Source organism: Aureococcus anophagefferens (genome assembly GCF_000186865.1).
Source record: "Aureococcus anophagefferens unplaced genomic scaffold AURANscaffold_10, whole genome shotgun sequence".
Lineage (NCBI taxonomy): Eukaryota > Pelagophyceae > Pelagomonadales > Pelagomonadaceae > Aureococcus > Aureococcus anophagefferens.
In genome coordinates this window covers 1,610,967-1,631,572 of record NW_008705570.1, presented here as the reverse complement: position 1 = coordinate 1,631,572, position 20,606 = coordinate 1,610,967, and the positions used below count along the sequence as shown (strand labels likewise).

General features: G+C 69.9%; 5 protein-coding genes across 5 annotated transcripts in view; 3 read left to right on the top strand and 2 right to left on the bottom strand.

Moving 5' to 3' along the window:
• AURANDRAFT_64577 (hypothetical protein) overlaps positions 1-8,169 on the top strand; it is a gene marked incomplete at both ends in the record, with an annotated part of 9,699 nt that extends 1,530 nt beyond the window's left edge. Inside the window, 9 exons of the mRNA XM_009039092.1 lie at positions 50-1,671; positions 1,763-1,892; positions 1,941-2,221; positions 2,274-2,535; positions 3,328-4,662; positions 4,697-5,065; positions 5,692-6,606; positions 7,264-7,502; positions 8,019-8,169. Of these exons, the coding sequence (XP_009037340.1) occupies positions 50-1,671; positions 1,763-1,892; positions 1,941-2,221; positions 2,274-2,535; positions 3,328-4,662; positions 4,697-5,065; positions 5,692-6,606; positions 7,264-7,502; positions 8,019-8,169 (5,304 nt within the window). The remainder of the gene's footprint in view (positions 1-49; positions 1,672-1,762; positions 1,893-1,940; positions 2,222-2,273; positions 2,536-3,327; positions 4,663-4,696; positions 5,066-5,691; positions 6,607-7,263; positions 7,503-8,018) is intronic.
• Positions 8,170-9,767: 1,598 nt separating this feature from the next.
• On the bottom strand, positions 9,768-12,441 carry AURANDRAFT_64576 (hypothetical protein; the record flags this gene model as incomplete). Its single annotated transcript, XM_009039086.1, has 2 exons — positions 9,768-11,582; positions 11,782-12,441. The coding sequence occupies 2 exons, from the start codon at positions 12,439-12,441 to the stop codon at positions 9,768-9,770; spliced, it is 2,475 nt and encodes an 824-aa protein (XP_009037334.1).
• Positions 12,442-13,234: 793 nt separating this feature from the next.
• Positions 13,235-15,082, top strand: AURANDRAFT_64575 (hypothetical protein; the record flags this gene model as incomplete). Its single annotated transcript, XM_009039093.1, has 1 exon — positions 13,235-15,082. The coding sequence occupies one exon, from the start codon at positions 13,235-13,237 to the stop codon at positions 15,080-15,082; it is 1,848 nt and encodes a 615-aa protein (XP_009037341.1).
• Positions 15,083-15,371: 289 nt separating this feature from the next.
• AURANDRAFT_64574 (hypothetical protein) lies at positions 15,372-16,181 on the top strand (the record flags this gene model as incomplete). Its single annotated transcript, XM_009039094.1, has 1 exon — positions 15,372-16,181. One exon carries the CDS (start codon positions 15,372-15,374, stop codon positions 16,179-16,181), a length of 810 nt encoding a protein of 269 aa, XP_009037342.1.
• A 3,178-nt stretch (positions 16,182-19,359) lies between these two features.
• On the bottom strand, positions 19,360-20,585 carry AURANDRAFT_64573 (hypothetical protein; the record flags this gene model as incomplete). The annotated part of the gene is made up of 2 exons (XM_009039085.1): positions 19,360-19,596; positions 19,731-20,585. The coding sequence occupies 2 exons, from the start codon at positions 20,583-20,585 to the stop codon at positions 19,360-19,362; spliced, it is 1,092 nt and encodes a 363-aa protein (XP_009037333.1).
• Between the last annotated feature and the right edge of the window lie 21 nt (positions 20,586-20,606).

Sequence of the window (20,606 nt, the reverse complement as noted above, 5' to 3'; positions counted from 1 at the left end):
CGACGCCGACTTCGACGCGGCCTTCCGGCCCGTCAAGGACCTCCTCCAGGGCGTCGGCGCCGCCGTCTGCGCGTACCGGAAGAGCACCGGCGGCGACGACGACGAGGCGCTGCTCGTGCCGCGCGTCGTCCAGATGGGCCTCTACGACGGCAGCGGCGGCACCTGCGCGGGCTACCGGGCGCACAAGGACAACGGCGGCGCCGTCGACGTCGCCGGCGGGCGCCTCGCGGACTGGCGCCACAAGGGCGACCGCGACCGGCTCGGCGCCCCGCGGCCGCAGTCCAACTACCGCGAGCTCACGGCCGTGCTCTACCTCAACGACCCCGTCGGCGTCGAGGGCGGCGCGGGCGGCGAGCTGCGCTGCCACTGCGTCGACGAGGTGCGGCGGAAGCGGTCGACGGTCGACGTCGAGCCCGAGCCGGGGCGCCTCGTGCTCTTCCGGAGCCGCCAGCTGCTCCACGAGGTCCTCCCCGTGCGCCAGTGGCAGCGCGTCGCCGTGACGCTCTGGCTCCTGCTGCCCATGCCGCGCATCCCGCCCGCGAAGCCGCCCGCGCCCGCGCCCGCGGGGCGGCGCCGCGTCCGCGTCCGCGTGGGCAAGAAGCCCCCGGAGCTCGAGGCGCCGGCGCCGCAGCCCGTCATCGAGCTCGAGGCGCCGGCGCCGCCGCCCCCCGCGCCGCCGCCGGAGGTCGAGGTGCCCGCGGCGCCGCCGCCGGCGGCGGATTTGGACGCGGAGATCCGCGAGACCGAGGAGAAGCTCCGGCGGCTCCGCGCCGCCCGGGAGGCGCAGCAGCAGCAGACGCTCGCGGCGTCGAGCGCCGCCGCCGTCGGCGACGGCTTCGTGAGCGTCAAGGTCACGGACGACGGCGACGCCGCGCGGCGGCGGACGAACGATCTGAATCGCGCGGCGATGCGCGCGGGCGCGCAGCTCGCGGAGTGCGTCCCCGCGTCGGCGTGCCGGCCGTCGAAGGTCGTCTGGGACGCCCTCAACCGCGGGGACCTCGTGGAGAACCCGGGCGGGCTGTGGGGCGTGCTGCGCGGGGCCGTGCCGGAGGCCGCGTGCGCGGCGCTGCGGCAGATCGTGCTCGAGCGGTGCCCCCTGGCGAACCGCCAGCCGGACGTGCGGGGCGACGGCGTCGCCTGGCTGCCCCTCTTCCGCAAGGACGACGACGCCTGGAACGCGGCCTTCGCGCCCGCGCGGGAGCTGCTCGCGGGCGTCGGGCCCGCGCTCGACGGGTTCTACAAGAGGGACGCGCCGCTCCTCGTGCCCCGCAACGTCCAGGTCGCCGTCTACGACGGCACGACCATGAACGGCGGCTACGGCGCGCACCGCGACAACGCCTTCCGGGACACGGTGTCCGTGACGGAGAACCACCGCGCGGCGACGGCGATCCTCTACCTCGACGGCCGGCCCGACTCGGGCACGGGCGGCGAGCTCCGCTGCCACGTCGGCGCGGCGGCGGAGGACCGCGAGGGCGCGACGGCGACGGAGACCGTCGATATCTTGCCGGAGCCGGGCACGCTCGTCGTCTTCGACTCGCGGACGATGCTCCACGAGGTCCGCCCGCTGGCGGGCTGGAAGCGCGTCGCCCTGACCGTGTGGCTCCTGCGGCGCCCGCAGGAGCCGGTCCAGCCGCGCACCGAGGACCTCCGCACGATCCTGGCGGCCCTCGCGTAAGTGTGGGCGGCGGAGCTCATGGCCGGGCGGAGCTGGCTGCCCGTTGCGAACGAACGTACGGCGATTAGCGCTGCGAACGATGGGCAGCATGCGCGGCGCCTACTTCGTGGGCAGCGGCGGCGTGCCCGCGGAGTTTCGAAGTAGCCGGAGCGTCGCGACGTTCAGCTTCCGGGAGGCGGCGGCGGATCCCGTGCCGCGCGTGCTCCACGGCGGGCCGGTGCGTCGCGTCGTCGCGCGACGAAGGTTCCCATGTCGTCGTTCGCAGGTGGGCTGGAAGATCGCGGACCGCCAGAAGTCGCTGGCGAAGAGCGCCTCGCTCGGCGCCATGAGCCCCTGGGCGACGTCCCAGGGGCGGTCCGGCACGCGGGGCGGCACGCGCAAGGGCCCGCGGCCCGGGGGCCCGCCGCGGCCCGAGCGCATCGAGGAGCGCTTCGACATGGACCCGGAGGGGCCCTGGCGCATCCTCGCCGTCCACGCCGACGGCACGAACGAGATGCGCGGACGCCCGGCGACATCGCCCGCGATTTTAAAAGAAATTACCGCCCCGTCGCAGCTTCTCCATCTCCGACGCGGACCACTCGGAGAAGGTGTTCCAGAGCATCCGCAAGTTCGGGCGCGTCTCGCAGAAACACTGCGACATGCTCATGGACCTACTGCGACGGAGCGGCCAGACGGGCGTCATCAGCGTCAAGGTGCTGGGCTGGGAGCACGTCCAGCCGCAGCTCGAGGAGACCCAGCGCATGCGCGACGCGAACAAAGTGGCCATCACGCGCATGTCGAGCGGCAAGCACAAGTCCATGACCTGGCTCGGCCTCGACCGACACCGCGAGAACCTCCACCGCATGAACTGCTCCCTCACCGTCGACTCCAACAAGCTGAAAATCCCCGAGCGCGGCTCTATATTCTAGCGTCAAAACTGGGTCTAGAGCCACCGCGCACGGTTCAGGGGCCACACGCAGGCGAGCGCTTTTCCCTCGAGCAGACCCATGGGGACGGGGCCGAAATCGCTGGAGTCGTGGCGCGCGGCCGCGTCGTCGGACTGCAGCCAGACCTTGCCCGGCGGGATCGCGGCGAGGCGGCCGAAGGACGACCCGCGGATCGGCATCACGCAGGCGAACTCGCCGTTGAAGTGCTTCAGCCGCGCGACCGCCGGCCTCCGCGTCGTCGGCGACGAGAACGCGACGAGGTCGTTGCGCTCGTAGCGGCTCCGGCCAAAGTTTTTCAGCACGACGACGTACTCCGTCGCGCGCGGCTCCGCGGGCGCCGGCAGGTCCCCCGCCGGCGCCAGCGACCCGGCGTCGACGGCGACGACGGACGCGACGAGGTCGTTGCCGGCGACGAGCACGGGCAGCAGGCCGAGGCCGCGGAGCGCCATCGGCGGCGCGGCGTGCCGCTGCCGGCAATCCCCGCCGGCGACGCGACGCGCACGCTGGCGGCTGGGCACGCAGGCAGGCAGCGCGGCGGCGCGGCAGCTCTCCCTGCGAAGAGCTGCAACCCCAGTTCATCACACCACGCAAGGGGATCTTCAAGATACTTGAAGATCCCCTTGCACCACGGCTCGTCGTTCGGTGCATCGAAGGAGCAGTGGGCTGCCCAGCCCTCGTCGTCACCCATTGTCGGCGCTGCCGACGCGCCGCCGCGCCATGCCGGAGGAGCGGAAGGAGGAGCGCACGCCCGCGGAGGAGAAGAAGCTGCTCGGCGAGGAGCAGCGCGACAAGGACATCAGCAGCGTCAGCGCCGGGCGCACCTGGTTCCACACGAAGCCCACGCGCAGCTTCGACTTTGGCAAGTGGCGCAAGTGGTGCGGCGGCGCCAGCTACCTCGAGCCCTTCGACCCGGACCGCGACTACGAGGACTTTTGGTACAGGGACGAGGTCCAGTGGCGCGACGGCCGCGGGTGGCGCTACTCGTGGCTCGCGGACCTGTACGCGTTCCCGAACTGGAGCCTGGCCTGCCACTATTTTAATGTTGGTGTTGCATTAAATTTGCTGGCGACGCCCGTGTCCTTCTACCTCGTGGAATCGCTGAACGCGTCGGCGGCCGTGACGAACACGTACGCGGCGCTCACGTACCTCCCGTGGTGCCTCAAGGTCTTCTTCGGCCTCCAGAGCGACCTCGTGCCCGTGTTCGGCACGCACCGGCGCTTCTACTACGCCCTGGGCTGGGTCATCTTCTTCCTCTGCAACTGCGAGCTCTGGCGCGAGGGCGAGCCGGGCATCGCGTCGACGCTGCTGCTGTCCTTCGTCATGACGATGGGCTGCCTCATGTCCGACACGGTCGCCGACGCCATCATCCTGGAGTGCACGACGGCCGGCGAGGCCGAGGCGGACACGGGGCGCATGCGGACCCACGGCTACCTCGTGCGCCAGGTCGGGTCCACGCTCGGCTCTTTGGGAGGCGCGGTCATCTACAACTCGAAATCCGACGGCGGCGACTGGAGCTGGGGCTTCACCATCGCCCAGTGCTTCGCGCTGCAGGCTTTGTTCGTCGGGCTGACGATCTTCCCCCTCGTGCCCTTCATGTACGAGCTGCCCGTGAAGCTGAAGGGCGACGCGAAGGCGCTCTGGCGCGACATGTGGAATTTCGTGGCGAACGACGGCGTCTGGGTGCCGCTCATGTACCTCTATTTTTACAATTTGTGCTTCGTGTCCAACCCGGCCTGGTACAACTTCCTCTACGACGGGCTGGATTTCTCGAATTTCGCCGTGGGCATGCTGTACACGGTGGGCAGCCTCCTCAGCGTCGTCGGCCTGTACGTCTACGAGAAGGTCTTCTTCAAGACGGCCTGGCGGCCGCTCTACCTGTGGGTGACGGTGATCTCCGCCGGGTTCTCCTTGCTGCAGGTGTTGCTGGTCACGGGCGAGACCTTCGGGCTGCCGAAGATCCTGTTCGCGACGGGCGACGTCTCGCTGCAGGACTTTGTGCAGATGCTGACCTTTATTCCGATGTGCGTCATGTTTTTCGCGAGCGGCCGGCGTCCCGCGGCGGTTTTCCAAGAGATGATGACGGGGGACGTCGTAGGCCATGATCCCGAAGGGCACCGAGGGCACGGCCTACGCCATGCTGAGCACGTGGCAGAACGTCGCCGCGGAAGTCGGCTACGACGTCGGGACGTCCCTGGACTGCGGCGTCAACGTGTCGAACAGCGCCCTGGAGAAGGGCAACTGGACGGGCGTGCTCAAGCTGACGATCATCTGCGGGTGCATCCAGTTCCTGCCCGTCTTCGGCATCTACGTCGAGACGCCCCGGGACAAGGTCAAGCTGCTGCCGAACGACATCGCCGAGACGACGGCGCAGTGCGAGCGCGGGCGGAGCTCGTGGTGGGGGGCCTTCGCCTTCTTTTTCTTGTTCTCCGCGTCCATCGTCGTCTCCCTCGGCCAGGCGCTCTACGTCATCTACTACCCGAACAGCTGCTAGCGCGTAAGGCGCGTCGATCGAGGACTCCCGGGGACTCAGTCGCGCTGTGACGCTGGGCCGTGGAACGGGACGCCGAACGGACTGCCGGGTCGAGCAATGGGTGCGCAGTGAGCGCCGAAGGCATGTCTCTCAACGAAGTGCGTGCACCGTCGCCAGGCGCACCGTCGCCGCACACGTCGCACGCATCGCACGTCGCCGCGAGCGAAGCGCCGACCGCGATCGCGACCGCCGTCGAGCAGCAGCCGCCGGCGCCGGCGGCAGAAACGGACGCCGCGCCGCCGCCGCACACCGCGGAAGCGCCGCCGGTGCCGTCGCCGAACACGCAGCGGCGCGCGCAGATGCTCGCCGCGATCGAGCGGCGAGGCGTTCCGGCAGAACAGAAGCGGCGTAAGCAACGGCGGCGCGGCGAGCGGCGCGAGCTGAGCGGCCTGCGCGACCACCTCAGCAGCGGTCGGCGCGACATCCACCCGGGGCTCCCGCCCGATCGGAAGCCTCCCGGGCCTCCGCGCGCGCCTCCGCCCGCGCCGCCCGTCGGCTGGGGCCGCCCGCCGCCGCCGGCCGCGCCGCCCGTCGGCGACGTCGACCGGCCGCCGCCGGAGGCCGTCGCGGCGCAGCAGCGGCTTCTCGACGCCGCGCTGCTCGCGTCCGCGGCCGAGGCCGCGGCGCCGGACGCGGACCTCGAACGCGCGCTGGCCATGTCGCTCGAGGCGAAGGGGCCGCCGGACCTCGAGCGCGCGACGGCGCTGTCGCTGGCCGCGGCGGCGGCGAGCGGCGACGCCGACGACGCGGACCTCGAGCGCGCGCTCGCCATGTCGCTCGCCGACGGCGGCGCGCCCGTGAAGCCCGAAGCCCCGAGGCCGGAGACGCCGGACGCGGCGACGGCCGCGCGCGTCGCGCAGCTCCTCGGCTTCGGGTTCTCGCGTGAGGACGCGGAGCGCGGCGCGGCGCGGTGCTCCACGGCCGACGAGGCGGTGATCTGGCTCGTCGAGGAGCGGGCGCGCGTCGACGACTGCCGCGCGGTCGACGCGGCGCGCGAGCGGTCCGAGGCCGACGCGGACGCGGCGAAGGCGCGGCGCGCGGCGCTGGCCAAAGTCGACGAGGAGGAGCTCGCCTTCGGCGTCGGCGAGAACGCGTACCGGAAGCGCGCGGCGCTCCTTGACGCTCCGGACGCCGCGGCCGTCGCCGTCTTCGGCGCGCCGGCGCTCCGGGCGCTGCTCCTCGACGACGCGAAGCCGCGCGCGCGCCGCGAGCTCCTGCGACTGCTGTCGCTCGCGCGGGACGCGGCCCGCTGGTACCCGCGGCACGCCATGGCGTGCCTCGACCGGCGGCTGCGGGCGCTCGAAGGCGACGAGGACGCGCTCCGGCTCGAGGCGGATCGCTTCTCCGACGCGCTCTTCAAGTTTTCCGGCGGCGGCGTGCCCGCGTTCTTCCTCGGCGACGCCGCCGCGGAGCCCGACGACGGCGAGGTCGAGCTGCGCCCCGCGCCGCCGCGCGACGCCGCGGACGTCATCGACGTGACTTAAGGACTTTTCTAGAGGGAGCACTCCTTTTCTGCGTCAAAGTCGATGTAGGGGACCTTCGCGATCTCCATGACGTGGTCCTCGCGCTCGAGGGCCATCTCGAGGGCCCGGTACATGCGGTTCCGCATCATCTTGTTGACCTCCTCCTTGAGGCAGTGCTTCGAGTTGAAGGTCGTGCCCGCCTCGATGTACTTGCGCCGCAGGAAGGGCGTGCCGTCGAACTTGGAGTGCGTCGGCTCGCCGTCGGGAGGGTACTCGACCTCGTTGAAGATCTCGAGGAAGTTGATGAGGTTGTGGATCTTCATCTGGAAGAGGCGCGACGTGTGGAGCTCGCTGATGACGACGCTCTGGTCCTCGGGCGGCACGCCGTCCTCGACGACGGTGACGCGGTGGCAGCTGCAGCTCTGCGTCGGCAGGGGCACGCAGCGGCAGCCCCAGATCTCGGACCACGAGTCGCCGTAGAAGACGTACATCGTCACCATGTTGAGCGCGTCGTCGTCGCAGAGGTTCGACGAGATGGCGAACATGATGTTGAGCTTGTCGAGGACGACCTTCTGGTTGCGAAAGATGCACCAGGCGTCGTAGTGCGTGTGGAACGCGAAGTGGATGATGCGCTGCTTCTTCGACCACGCGGGCGACTCAAACTCGTAGAGCGACCGCGCGCCCGTGTCCGGGCAGATGCGCACGAAGGCGCCGTCGCCGCCGAGCAGCGAGCACCAGACCGCGCCGTCGGGCGCCGTGCCGATGGCCGGGCCCGTCATCTTGCCCGTGACGTCGCAGCAGACCGGCGGGTGGGGCACGTCGACCTGCGTGCACTCGCCCGTCCGCGAGTCGATCTTGAGCACGCAGGGCTCGGCGGAGCCGACGTCCTGCGCCGTCCAGCAGTCGCAGTTCTTGTCGATGGTGGACATGGGCGGCGACGGCCGGCACTCGTAGAGGGCGCCGCCGTGCGCGTCGTCGGCGGCGGTCGGGTCGTAGTCCTTCGGGTCGACCTTCCAGATCGCGAAGCCCTCGGGCGGCGGCGCGTTGTAGCCGAGCGCGTCGAGCTTCGTCATGCGGTCCGCCAGCAGCTTCGGGTTGCAGCAGACGCGCTGCTTCGCCTTGACCAGCGCCGGCGCGTCGGGGTCCGCGCCGTTTTTGGCCGCGTTGTCCGGCGTCTCCGCCGGGTGGCAGGCGATGGACCCCTTGAGCGCGACCCAGATGACGCCCGTCTGGCCGCACTCGCGGATGCAGTGGGGCCCGCCGACGCGGACGGCCGTCTTGTCCGGCCGGACGAGCAGCGTCGGCACCTTGAGCATGTGCTTGATCTTCATCGTCGCCGCCTCGATGAGGAAGACCTCGTTGCAGAACTGGAGGCTCACCCAGAGGTGGCCCGGCCACTTGGCCGACAGCGACAGGTTGTGCAGGCCGCCGAGGCCGTCGCCGTTCTCGCCCACGGGGCCGACGTGCCACGCGTCCTGGTCGTCGAGGAGCATGCCGCCGGGGCAGACGGGGATGCGCACGAGCACGCTGTTGGACATCTGGCTCACGAAGACGCACTTCGTCACGGGCTCGTAGACGACCTCGTGCGTCTGCTCCGCCCGCGGCACGCGGACCTCCTTGAACAGGACCTCCAGGTGCTCCGAGAGCTCCGGGTCGAAGTATTTAAACGCCGGCGGCTCGTGCTTGAAGGCGCCGAGGGCCCACAGCGCCTGGTTGAAGCCGTTCACGCCCCTCACCTCGCCCGCGGCTTTCAGCTCGGGTTCGCCTTCGCGCTGTTTGTTCGCCTTCGCGAGAGCGCCGCCGCTGGGCGCGTGGGTGATGGAGGCGCGGACGTTACCCCAGCCGCGCTTCTTCTTGGGCGCCGGTGCTTTCGCTTCCTCCTTTTTCTCCGGAGGCGCCAGCTCCGCCGGCTTGTCGCCGGTGGACTCGTTGGCCAGGCGCAGTTTCAGCTCCGAGTTCTCTTCCAAGAGCTTCGCGATGGTGCGCGCGAGGCATCCGACGACGACGGCGGCGGCCGTTGCCACGACGGCGACGCGCGATCGATCTTCGACCATCGCGGCGAGAACCCACCCAGGGGCAGCCTTGGCATCCTTGGCGTCACCGAGCATGTACCGAGCCGGCTTGTCGGTCGACTCGTCGTTCTAAGTTGCCTGAGGCCTCGACACTCTCGCTCGTCCGCGCCCAACGATGTCCTTGGCCCCGTCGCTCTTCGCCAGCCTTGGCCTGAACCGCGAGCGGTCCGGGTCGATCCAGTCCAACGCCCAGGTCGCGTCGCCCTTCGGCGGCGGCGCGTCCTACGGCGCCCCGCCGCCGCCGCTGTCCGGCGACCGCTACGGCGGCGGCTTCAGCGAGCTGCGGCGCCGGGGGGCCCGGGAGCCCGCGAGCGGCACGCCCCTGGGCCGGTCCCTCGTCGACTCGCTCGCGCGCAGCGACCTCGCGCGGACGCCCGCGAGCGCGCTCAGCTACCGGGGCGCGCCGGCGGCGCCGCCGTCCGCGGGCGCGCCGCCCGTCGCGTCGCTGCTCGACGACGACCGCGCGGACCTGGGCAGCAACCTCTTCTCGCCCGAGCTCGCGGCGTCGCCGGGCGCCCAGCCCATGGAGCTGGCGTCGCCGGACGCCGGCGGCGGCGTCTTCTCGCCGCGGCGCGCGTCGCACGGCGGCGGCGGCGCCGACTACTTCTCGCCCGCGGCGCCGGCGCCCGGCGCCTTCGCGGAGCCGCCGCCGTCCTTCTCCTTCCGCGACGAGAACGAGCGGCTCCGCTGCTGGATCGTCGTCTTCGGCTTCGACGCGCGCGCGGAGCCCCGCGACGTCCTCGACGCATTGTCCCGCTACGGCGAGATCCTCGAGCACGAGGTCGGCCGGGGCAACTGGCTCTTCCTGCGCTACGCGACCAAGTGGCAGGCCGAGAAGGCGTTGGCGCAGTCGGCCATCGTCCTCGACGGCGCCGCGGGGCCGGTCGTCGTCGGCGCGCTCCGGCTCACGCCGGACGTCGCGGCGCGCTTCGGCATGCACAGCGCGCGCGGCGAGGCGCCCGCGGCCGCGGCGCCGCCGGCGGCGCCGGCCATCAAGACCAAGAGCGACCTCATGCTCCACCCCAAGCTCCGCGCGTCCCAGCTCAAGCGGCGGGGCTGCTGCGAGAAGCTCATGGCCTTCCTCTTCTCCGTGTAACACAGTCACGCATTACCGACCATGGACAGGCGCCGCACGGCGCCCCCGGACATGTCCTCCCTCGAGAGCCGGTCCCGCGCCTGCTCGAGCTCCTCGAGCTTCCGCCGGAGGTCCGCGATCTCGAAGTCCACGGCCGCCGCGGTCCGCCGCGGCGAGTCCGACAGCGCGGTCACGGGGCTCGTCGACGTCGCCGGCGCCTCGCCCTTGAGGCGTCTCTCCAGGTCGACCAGTAATTCCTCGACCTCGCGGCGCGTGACCGCGCCGCCGTCGCGCTCGGGCTCGCAGACCGACTGGAACGCGTCCGTGTCCGCGCGGACCTGGGACCCGTCGAGGTCCTTGGCGTCGATGCCGTGGGCCGTCCTTAACTCCTCGTGGAAGGCGTTGGACCCCTCCTTGTGGAGCGTCCGGATCTTCCGCATCTTCGGGAAGTCGATGGGCCGCGGCGGCTCCCGGAGCTGAGCGCGCGCCGCGGCCTCCGCGTCGTGGTACGTCGCGGAGAAGGCGCCGTCGAGGGGCGCGAGCTTCGGCGCGCGCTTGGCGCCCGCCTCGTCGTCGGACGGCGCGTCGTCGAGGGAGCTTCGGGGGAAGGCGTCGCGCTTCTCGGGCGGCGGGATCCGCATCATACCCAACTCCTTGAGCCGGGCGACGTACTTGGACCGCTCGTCCGGACTCGGGCGCACGTAGCCCGGCCGCATGCGCGCGGCCTTGACGACGAGCTTGATGTGGCGCTGGAAGGTCATGTACAGCACCCGCAACCGGATCATGGACCGCGTCCGCGGGAACCGGCTCTCCGCGAGGATGGCCCGCAAATCCTCCTTGTGGAGCACGTGGAGGTCCGAGAAGGTCGCGCAGATGGCGCTGTAGTCGCGCCACTGGCCGTCCCTAATCATCTCCTCGCCGAAGAACTTGCCGCAGGAGAAGGGCACGCCGCGGACGCCGACGATCCCTCTTCGGACGATGTACATCGCGTCCGCGCGCTCGCCGACGCGGACGATGCACTCCATGCGGTTGAAGGCCGACACCTTGAGGTGCAACGCGACGGCCGTGACGAAGCGCGCGCGCTCGTTGATGTCGGGGCAGTTGAAGAACCAGATCTGGTGGACCCAGACGCCGCAGAGCTGCTGCGCGAAGACGCCCCTCAGCTCCGGCGACAGCATCGCGAGCAGCTTCCGATAATAATCCTGGCGGAAGTGCAGCTCCGTCGCCGTCAGGTAGCGCCGCGCGCGGTCCGCCGTCTCCTCGTCGAGGCCCAGCTCCCTCATGTAGGAGTCGAGCAGGTCCGAGATCGCGTTGAATTCCGTCGTCGCCGGGTCCATGTTCGTGACGACCGCGGAAATCACCCCGATGATGTAGGCGTAGAGCGCGCCCATGACCAGCGCGACGACGAGCCAGACGCCCTGCTCGAAGGTGTTCGTCGGCTGGGCCCGCGCCTGGTCCATGACCATCGTCGTGATCGCGTACTCGAACGACTGGACGTAGAGCGCGAGCGGCCGGTCGCCGCGGCCCGCGAGGTGCGTCGAGTCCGGGTCGCCCGTCCAGCCGTGGCGCTCGTGCTGCAGCGTCGGGAGGAGCGCCCAGACGCAGGCGACCCAGTGCAGCGACACGAGGGAGATGATGCCGAACTTGAGCAGCGTGAGCGACGAGTTCCGCATGCGGCCGACGCCGTGCGTCAGCAGGTAGGAGAAGAAGCGGCTCGGCGCCGCGCCCCACCAGGCGCAGGTGCGCCGGTTCGCGTCGTTCGTCTCGCCGCCGCGCTCGCGGAGCCGCTTCACGAGGCGGGGCACGCGGGACGTCCGCGCGAGCTCGATCAGCCGCAGAGCCTGTGTGGAATTCAAATCTTCAACCCGACTTCAATGTGCGCGTAATTGAACGGATTGCGCCGGACTCTTTGGCTGAGCTTCGAGAACTCGACGAGAGCAATCGATTCGTCCAAAAATCAGCCGAATCGACTTCGACTTGATCGAGCTAGAGAGTTCTGAAGTTTGGTCAGGACCACCCAAACCAGTGGTTGAATTCCACACAGCGCAGCGCCCGCGAGTAGCGCCGCGCGCGCGTCCCGAGCCCCGAGTTCTGCGACGACAGGAAGGCGCAGATGACGCGCCAGGGCAGGATCGACAGCGCGTCTATCAGAAAATGGCTCTTGACGTAGCGCTCGACGATGAACTGGGGTTCGAAGACCCACATGCGCACGGTGTCCTCAAAGTACGCGAGCACGAACTGGACGCACGTGTCTAATACAAAAATCGCGTAGACGATCCAGTTCGTCGCGTTGAAGAGGCGCGGCAGGTGGTGGAGCTCGCCCACGGGCCGCTCGTGGTACCGCGTGACGCCGACCTCGAAGGGCGTGATGATCGCGGCGTACATCATCGCGAAGCTCAGCAGCACGTCCCAGCCCGACGCCGCCAAATCCCCGGGCGTCACGACGAACCAGGGCCGCACGACCGTGCCCGCCGTCGCGCCCGCGGCCTGCATGATGGGCTTCCGCAGCTTCCAGTAGGCCTCGCACCGCGGGAGGTGCTTGCCCTCGACGACGGCGACGCCCACGACGGTCTGGCCGCTTTTCGTGGATTGGCGGTCGCCGGTTTCCGTTAATAGCGGTAAATCGACGACCTCCTGGTTCGCGGTCCAGACGTCGGCGCCCTTCATCACGACCGCGCCGAGCAGATCGTCGCTGCCCATGAGGTCCGCGTCCCAGACCTGGGCAGGACAAGAGAGATTCAACGTCGCTTCAACGTGAGTGTTCCGCCGCGCGCGCGTTCCGGAAAAAGCATCCACGCTTCGAGACCGCTCCGAGAGATGATCGCTCGTCCAAAAATCAGCCGAAACGAGCGGAAAACGGCCGAGATTGGAGCCTTTGAAGTTGGGAATTTCGCTCTCTTGTCCTGCCCTGTCCCAGACCGTGAGGCGGATCTCCGTCGCCGCGGTGACGTTCCCGAGGCAGAAGGCCTGGCTCCAGCAGGGGTGGCACGTGCCCTTGATGCGCCGCGTCTTCGCGACGAGCTCGCCGTCGACGTGGACCTTGCAGTACGGGTCCGACCGGCCGTTCCAGTCCTGCGACGGCAGGTTCGTCGCGCCCCCGACGTGGACGAACCACTCGCGCCGCCGCAGCTTCTCCGCCGTCGTGTCGACGGCGCGCTGCTCGAGGCCCGGGCCGTCCCGGTGGGGGCCCGTGCGCTCCCCGTCCCGCGGCGGCTCGACGCCGATGGTCGCCGCCCGCTCGAAGGTCGGCACGATGCTGATGGTCGGGGCGCTCGACCGCCGCCGCCGGGGCAGGTCCTCGCGCGTGGGCGAGTCGTCGCCCATGCTCGGCGCGTACTTGTGGGCCATGGGCGGGCAGGGCAACTAGAGGTCCATTCCGGGCTGCGCGGGCCGCTATTGCGTACGACAAGGCCGACGCCGACAAATGGTAAAGATCGCATCCATGACGATGATGCCGTCGTTCTGGAAGCCTCACGATTGGCTCTCTTCCGCGATGGCGTCCTCGGGGCTGCTTCTCGCCGCTCTGGCCGTCGTCGGCGCCGCCGCCGGCGATCCGCGCGAGCTCGCCGGCGGCCTGACCATCGGCAACATCACCTCCGGGTACAGCGACCAGCCGAACTGCCTCGTGCGCAAGGACGGCGCCTGGCTGTGCACGGTCACCTACAACGACGAGCCCGAGGGCTCGGCCGGCGAGCACGTCATCACGACGATCTCGACGGACCGCGGCCTCACCTGGAGCGAGCGCTACCCCGTCGAGCCCGAGTCCAAGATCCAGCACGCCTACTCGACGCTCTTCCAGGGCCCCGGCGACGCCGTCTACGTCGCCTACGTCGAGAACTCGGACAACGTGACGACGCTCAACGGCGACTACGCCCCGCGCGAGGACATGTACGGCCACTTCTGGCTGCGGCGGTCGCTCGACGGCGGCAAGACCTGGGGCGGCGCCGCGGAGCGCTGGGAGATCCCCGTGCGCGAGACGAAGATCGACCGCGAGAACTCGTGGCGCGGGAAGGTGCGCATCATGTGGGCCGTGGACAAGGGCTTCGAGTGCCCGAAGCACGGCGCCTTTCTGGCGTTCGCCAAGGTCGGGACGTACGTCGTGGACCCGCCGACCGAGGCCTGGCTGCTGAATTCGAAGAACCTCGCGACGGCCGAAGATCCCGCCGACGTCGAGTGGACGCTGCTCCCCGAGGGCGACGAGGGCATCCGCTACTGGGAGCCGTCGGCGCCGGGCATCTCCGAGGAGGGGCACGTCGTGCCCATGGACGACGGCGCTCTCTATTACGTCTTCCGGACGGACGCGGGCGTGCTGGGCGGCCGCGCGTCCTACGACGGCGGAAGGACCTTCGCGGACCCGACGAAGACGGGCGCGGCGGTCTACGCGGACGGGAGCGTCGTCAAGAACCCGCGGGGCCCGATCACGCCGCGCGCCGTCGACGTGTTGGGCGGGACGACGGCGTACGTCTTGCTCTACTACAACAACGGCGGCAGGGACTTCAACGGGCGCAACCCCTACTGGCTCGCGCCGGGCTGGCAGGCGAACGGCACCGACGGCGCCACCGTCGTCTGGGGCGAGCCCGAAGTCGCGCTGTTCTCGACCGTCGCGGCGGACCGCATCGGCTACCCGGACTTTATCGTCGACGCGGAGGAGGAGGCGCTGTACATTTCGGAGACGGAAAAGGTGCACTGCCGCATGCACAGGGTGCCCGACGCCGTGCTGGACCTCCTCTTGCGCCAGCGCGACTTCGCGGCGAAGACGCCCGGCGCCGCAGCGACCTTCGGCGCCGTGGCCGCGGGCGCGACGGCGACACAGCCCGCGGCGACGGTCCTCGACGCCGGCTTCGCGATCGCCGTCCGCCTCGCCGGCGCGCTGCCGTCGGGGACGAGCGTCCTCTTCACCACGCTGAAAGCGGCGGCCGCGGCCGACGGCGGCTCCGTGGACGGCGGTCTGCGCCTCGCCAAGGGCCTCGTGCAGGACACGGTCACGCTCGACGTCGGCCACCTGTCCCCGGCCCACCTCGAGATCCCCTTCCGCTTCGTCTTGGATCGCCAGTGCGCCGAGAAGCTCGCGGCGCCCGGCGCGCATTTTTTTGCCGTCTCCGCCGATCCCGCCTCTCGCGTCCTGAGCGCCTTCGTCGACGGCAAGCTCTGCGACGGCGGCAAATACCAGACGCAAGGCTGGGTCGCCATGCCGACGGGCGCGGACGACCCGATGCAGCACGCCCCCGGCGCGGCGGACGCGACGGTCGGGCCCGCGCTCGTCGGCGTCGACGAGGTCCGCTTCTTCGACCGCTACCTCAAGACGACGGAGATGCTCGGCGACTACCGCGCGGGGCTCTAGTTTAGGTTTAAGTTGCCCTGCAACCACTTCAAGGACCCAGCTCGTTGACTTTTGAGAGGCGAGGTGTTTCAAGAAACCTGCGCTGGTCTGCGCCAGCGCTGCCGTCCTTCCTGCAACCACTTCGGCAAGCAGCTCGTTGACTTGTGCGAGGCGAGGTGTGGCAAGAATTCGCCTGTGCTGCCGTCCTTGCACGCAACGCGACGAAAATATGCGGCACCGCTTCATCTCAGCGTGCCTCTTCGCCGCGACGCTCACCGAGGCCGTCACGACGCGCGAGCGCGTCAAGCGCATGGTCGCGGAGCAGTTCGACCAGCAAGTCCTCGGCAAGACCCCTGAGCAGCGCAATATCGAACCCCAGAGCATCAAGGTCATCGGCGCCGGCTTCGGGCGCACGGGCACGGACTCGCTCCGCGAGGCGCTCAACGCGCTCAACTATAAGACGTACCACATGGAGGAGTGCATGAAGGGCTTCCACGGCGCGGAGATCAAGGCGTTCATGGACGGCGACCGCGCGGACGGCGCGCCGTTGGCGAACATCTTAGCCCGCGAGGGCTACAACGCGTCGCTCGACTGGCCGATGAGCGTCTTCTACGAGCAGCTGATGGCGTTCAACGAAAGCGCCAAGGTGATCCTGACCGTTAGAGATTCCGCCGAAGTCTGGGCCAAGAGCTTCATCTCGACGATCGGGAATCGCATTCGCGTCCCCGGCGAACGGAACTTCGCGCGGCCGCCCTTCGCGCTCTTCCGTCCTTTCGTCGACCTGCTCGACATGTGCGTCCGCATGTACGAGTTGCTGGGCATCGACTTCGACGAGTCCGGCGACGCGAACGAAGCGTCGGCGATCGCGGCCTACGACGCGTGGATCGCCAAGGTCCGGGCGACGGTGCCCGCGGACCGGCTCCTCGTCTTCAACGTCAAGCAGGGCTGGGCGCCTCTGTGCGAGTTCCTCGGGGTCGCGGACTGCCCGGAGGAGTTCCCGCACAGCAACGCGGGCGCGAACCTCGTCCACGAGTTCAAGATGGCGGGCTACATCGCCGACGCGTTCTTCCCGACCGTCGCGCTGCTCGCGCTGTCGGTGGCGTACTGCCTCAAGCGCTAAGAAGATTGCACATGGCCTTATCGTCCTCGTGGACGGAGCGCCGAGTGACGGAGCGCCGAGTGACATAGCAGTGTAGAATTACATGGCCCTGTCGTCCTCGTGGACGGAGCGCCGCGTGCCGTGGCGCCGCGCGTAGGCGGGCTTGAAGCCGACGCCGAAGGTTTCGACGGGCGCGTCCCAGGAGCCGCGGCGGAAGTCGAGGAGCGCCGCGTCGACGACGTGCTCCGCCGCCGTGGGCTTGAGGCCGAGGATCGTCGCGATCGCCGCCCGCGCGGCGTCGACCGCGGTGGCGTTGCGGAGGACGCCGACGAGCTGCTCCTTGCAGCGGTCCGTGCAGCTGAGCGCGAGATCGAAGACGGCCTCGACGGCGCCCTCGACGGCCGCGAAGTCGCCGGCGATGGCCGCGTCGATGGTGATGTTGCAGAGCACGCCCGCCGCGGCCTCCTTCTTCGCCCAGTCGTGGTCCTCGCGGAGCGCGTCGAGCAACCGGCGGAAGACGCCCGGGCACGCGGCGACCGTCGCCTTGTTCTTCGCCGACACCGTGAGGTTCCAGAGCGCCGACAGCGCGGCCGTCGCGAGCTCGCCGTCGTCCTCGTTCGTGAGCCGCACCAGCGCCTCCAGGAGCCAGGGCACGCGCCCGATCCGCGCCTCGACGTAGTCGTCCTTCGCCAGGTTCCCCAGGCAGAGCGCCGCCTGCGCCCGGCCCTTGTCGTCGCCGTCGAGCACGAGCGCCGCCAGAGGCTTGAGGGCGACGGCGGCGATGCGGTCCCGCGCGGCCGGCAGGACGCTGAGGTTCCGCAGCGCGCCCGCGGCGTGCTCGCGCGCGGCCGGCGTCGCGCCTTTCACGACGAGCTCCGCGAGCGCGAGCGTGAGGTCGTGCTCCTTGCCGATGCGCGCCCGGCAGCGCGCGTCGACGCTCAGGTTGCGCAAGCACCCCGCGGCCTGCGCGCGGCAGCCGGCGCCGCGGTCCGTCTTCGTCACGATCGCGCACAGGGGCGGGATCGCGCCGGCCCTCGCAATGTCGAGCTTCTTGTCCTTGCGGGCCCAGCAGCGCAGCGCCATGGCCGCCTGGGCGACGCAGGCCTCGTTGTCGCTGCGCAGGAGCGCGCAGAGCGGCGCGAAGTCGTTGCCGTCGCGCGCGGCGTCCGACGCGTGTTCGAGCTTCCGGGCGTCGAGGCCGACGAACTCGACGCGCGCGTCCGCCGTCGGCGTCGGCGGCACCATGTAGGCGCCCCATTGGTCGTCGTCGTCGTCGTCGTCGAAGTTCGGGATGGCGTGGCGGCGCTGCTTGTCGTCGCCGTCGTCGAGGCTCTGGGCGACGACGCAACTCGGCGACGCTGCGCGCGCCTCCGTGCCCGAGGCGAAGGTGACGACCTTGTGGCCCGTCGCCGTTTTGCTCTTGTGGGAGATGGCCATGGCGTGGGACTGGATTGCGAGTGCGGTTGCTTGGCTTTCGGCTGCCCGATCATCATGCTCTCGGCGCCCGATTCCTGGCACGCCCGAAACCCCGAAGTGCAACCAGGTTCTTGAAGCGCTTTGCGGTGAAAGAGCTTAGCGAGTCTCGCCCGCTCAAATCCCTCCGCGTCGGCGACGATTGTGACCGGCGCCCCCCCAGATTATGGTCAACGATGCGCGCGATTCGGCGGAGACCGCCGCGAGCGACGACCCGTCGGCGCTCGGCACGAAGGGCGACCTCGAGCGGCTCCGCACCGAGAACAGCGGCGAGTTTCGGGAGGAGCTCGAGCGCGCGAACGAAGAGCGGCTCTATGAGAAGGCGGACGCGTCCTACTACTTTCGCGTGCAGACGATGCTCATGTACGATCCGTTGACCGCGCGGACTCTGGCGAACTTCGTCGCGGTCCTCGTCCTCATCGTGCTGCAGGTCTTCAGCTTGACCTGCATCCAGCAGATGTCGTGGCTCGCGAGCGAGTGGGCCCGACTCGTCGAAGAGTACGACATCGACGACGAAAGACTGCAGAGCGCGTACCGCGCGGGCCTGCCGTACCCGAGCAGCTTCCACGACCTCCTTGAAGGGCACGACTCGGTGTACCTGGGCCTGCCGCTCCTGATCATAGGGCCCACGATCCTGTGCGGCCTCGCGGTCTCGCTCCTCACGCTCTCGGGCGAGGTCGAGCAGCTCAAGGCCGGCTACCTGATGATGCGTCGCGAGTGGATCCTCGCGGACCCCGCGGCGACGCGGCCGCGCGCCGCGGAGCGCGCGTTCCGCATCGGCGCGTGCTCGCTCATTTCCATACTTCGCGCGTCGCTCGTGTGGTTCTACTTCGACATCGTGGGCCTCATGATGGGCTCCGCGGACGGTCCGTTCAACCTCCTCCTGAACGCGCTCGCGATGGGGTTCATCCTCGAGCTCGACGACGTCCTGCAGCCGGACCTGCCCTCGCAGAATTTCTTCGGGGTCAACCACCCGCGCCTCTTCCAGCTCTATGAGGAACGGACGGCGCGCGCGCGCGCGACGCTCGCGGCGGCCGCGCGCGTCGCCCGAGCCGCGCCCGCGGGACTCCGGCGGGCGTACCACGCCTGCAACTGGATCACGCCGACGGTCGTCGTCGTCGCGGTCATCGCGAACGCGTGGCTCCTCCAGAAGGCCACTTCCAAGGGCACGCTCATGACCTTCGACGACGAATCGAAAGACTTCGGCGGGCGCCGCGAGACCATGACCCTCACGTACAACTGGATGCTCTACGTGCTCCTCCTCGCGCTCCTCGTCGACGTACAAGTCTGCATCCTCTGCGGCTGCCGCGACGTCTTCGACGACGCCGGCGTGGGCCGCGCGAAGCAGGTCGCGCTCGCCGCGCTCTACCTCTGCGTGGACGCGTGCGGACTGCTCGTCATCCGGCACGTCGCGATTCGCTGGGCCATCGGCGGCCTCTGGACCTACGGCATGAGCGCCGAAACGTTGGGCGATCGGTTCTGGAAGCGCGTGGATCCCGCGCCGAACCGGCCCGACGAGAAGTCCTACTTACTCAAGTAGGCTACTACTACGGCTACGCGGACGGCGCCTACGGCGCCTACGGCGCCTACGACGCGTACGGCGCGTGCGAATAAACCACCCGGCGGTTGCGCGCCGGATCACCCCGGAAACTCACTGGCTCTCCGTGGCCAGCCCAGGCGTAAGTAGACCACCCGGCGGTTACGCGCCGGACCCCCCAAAAAAGAGTCACTGGCTCTCCGTGGCCCAGGTGGCCTTGCGCGTCCGCGTGGAGCGCTTGCCGTCGGCGACGGTGATGTACTTGGCCTCGACGGAGCCCGGCTTGTAGTCGATGATGACCTTCGGGTGGCCCGGCGCGTCGGGCACGAGGAGCGTCGTGATCTCCTCCTTGAGCTGCTCGAGGCCGTGGGGCAGCGAGTCGAGGATCGCGGAGACGTTCGCGTTCATCTCGCCCTGGGCCTCCGCCTGCGGGACGCAAAATATTCGACACGAATTCAGCGTATTCGAACGATTCTGGCACAGTCCTTTCGTTGTCTGCCAACGACTCGACGAGAGAAAACGATTCGTCCAAAAATCAGCCGAATCGACCTCGATTTGACCGAGATCGAGAGGTTTGAAGTTTCGCCGGACCGGTCGTTTCCGGCGCGGGCCTCCGCCTGCAGCGCGACGGCGATGACGTTCTTCTTGGGGCCGAAGCCCGTGGCGTAGTCGAAGACGATGCACTGGCGCAGCTTCACGTGCTCGCGGAGCTCGCTGCAGCCCATGACGTTGAACTTGGCGTCCAGGATGTTCTTCCGGTGGCCCCGGCCGGGCACGCCGTCGTCGACGAGGAGCCAGAGGACGATGTTCCGCGCGCCGGAGAAGCCGAGGGAGATGTTCTCGCCGCAGGACCCCCACCACTCGCCGTAGGCCTCGATGCGCGTCTGCACCGTGGACCCGTCCGTGCCGCCGTGGTCCATGCCGCCCGAGTAGCCGAGGTCCGCCGCGTGCCGCTGCGCGGCGCCGCTCAGGCCGGCCTCCAGCGTCAGCGCGCCGCAGGGCTCGTGGGCCGCCAGGGCCTGGAGCAGGTCCTCGACGGGCGCCGCGCCCTCCTGCGTGAGCAGCACCCGCGCGGTCGTGTTCGTGCCGCCGTCGTCGCGGTACCGTTTGTCGTCGAAGCGCGCGAGCATGGGCCTGACACGCGTCTCCGCGTACTCCAGGGGCTTCGCGCGCGCCAGGTTGTGCTCCGCGCAGAGCTCGGCGCGGAAGGCGTCCCAGTCCCGCTTGCTCGCCTCGGGCGTCGCCTCGGGCGCCGCGCCGCTCTCCTTCTGCTCCAGGGCCGCGCTCTTGGCCGACTCGACGAGCATGGCCGCGCGCGACGCATCCTGCAGGTAGAGCGCCGTCAACGCCTCGAGCGCCTGCGTGTCCGACGCCTCCTGCACGACCTGCTGCGCCGACGACGCGCCGGCGCCCATGGTGCCGGCAGCGCCGCGCGG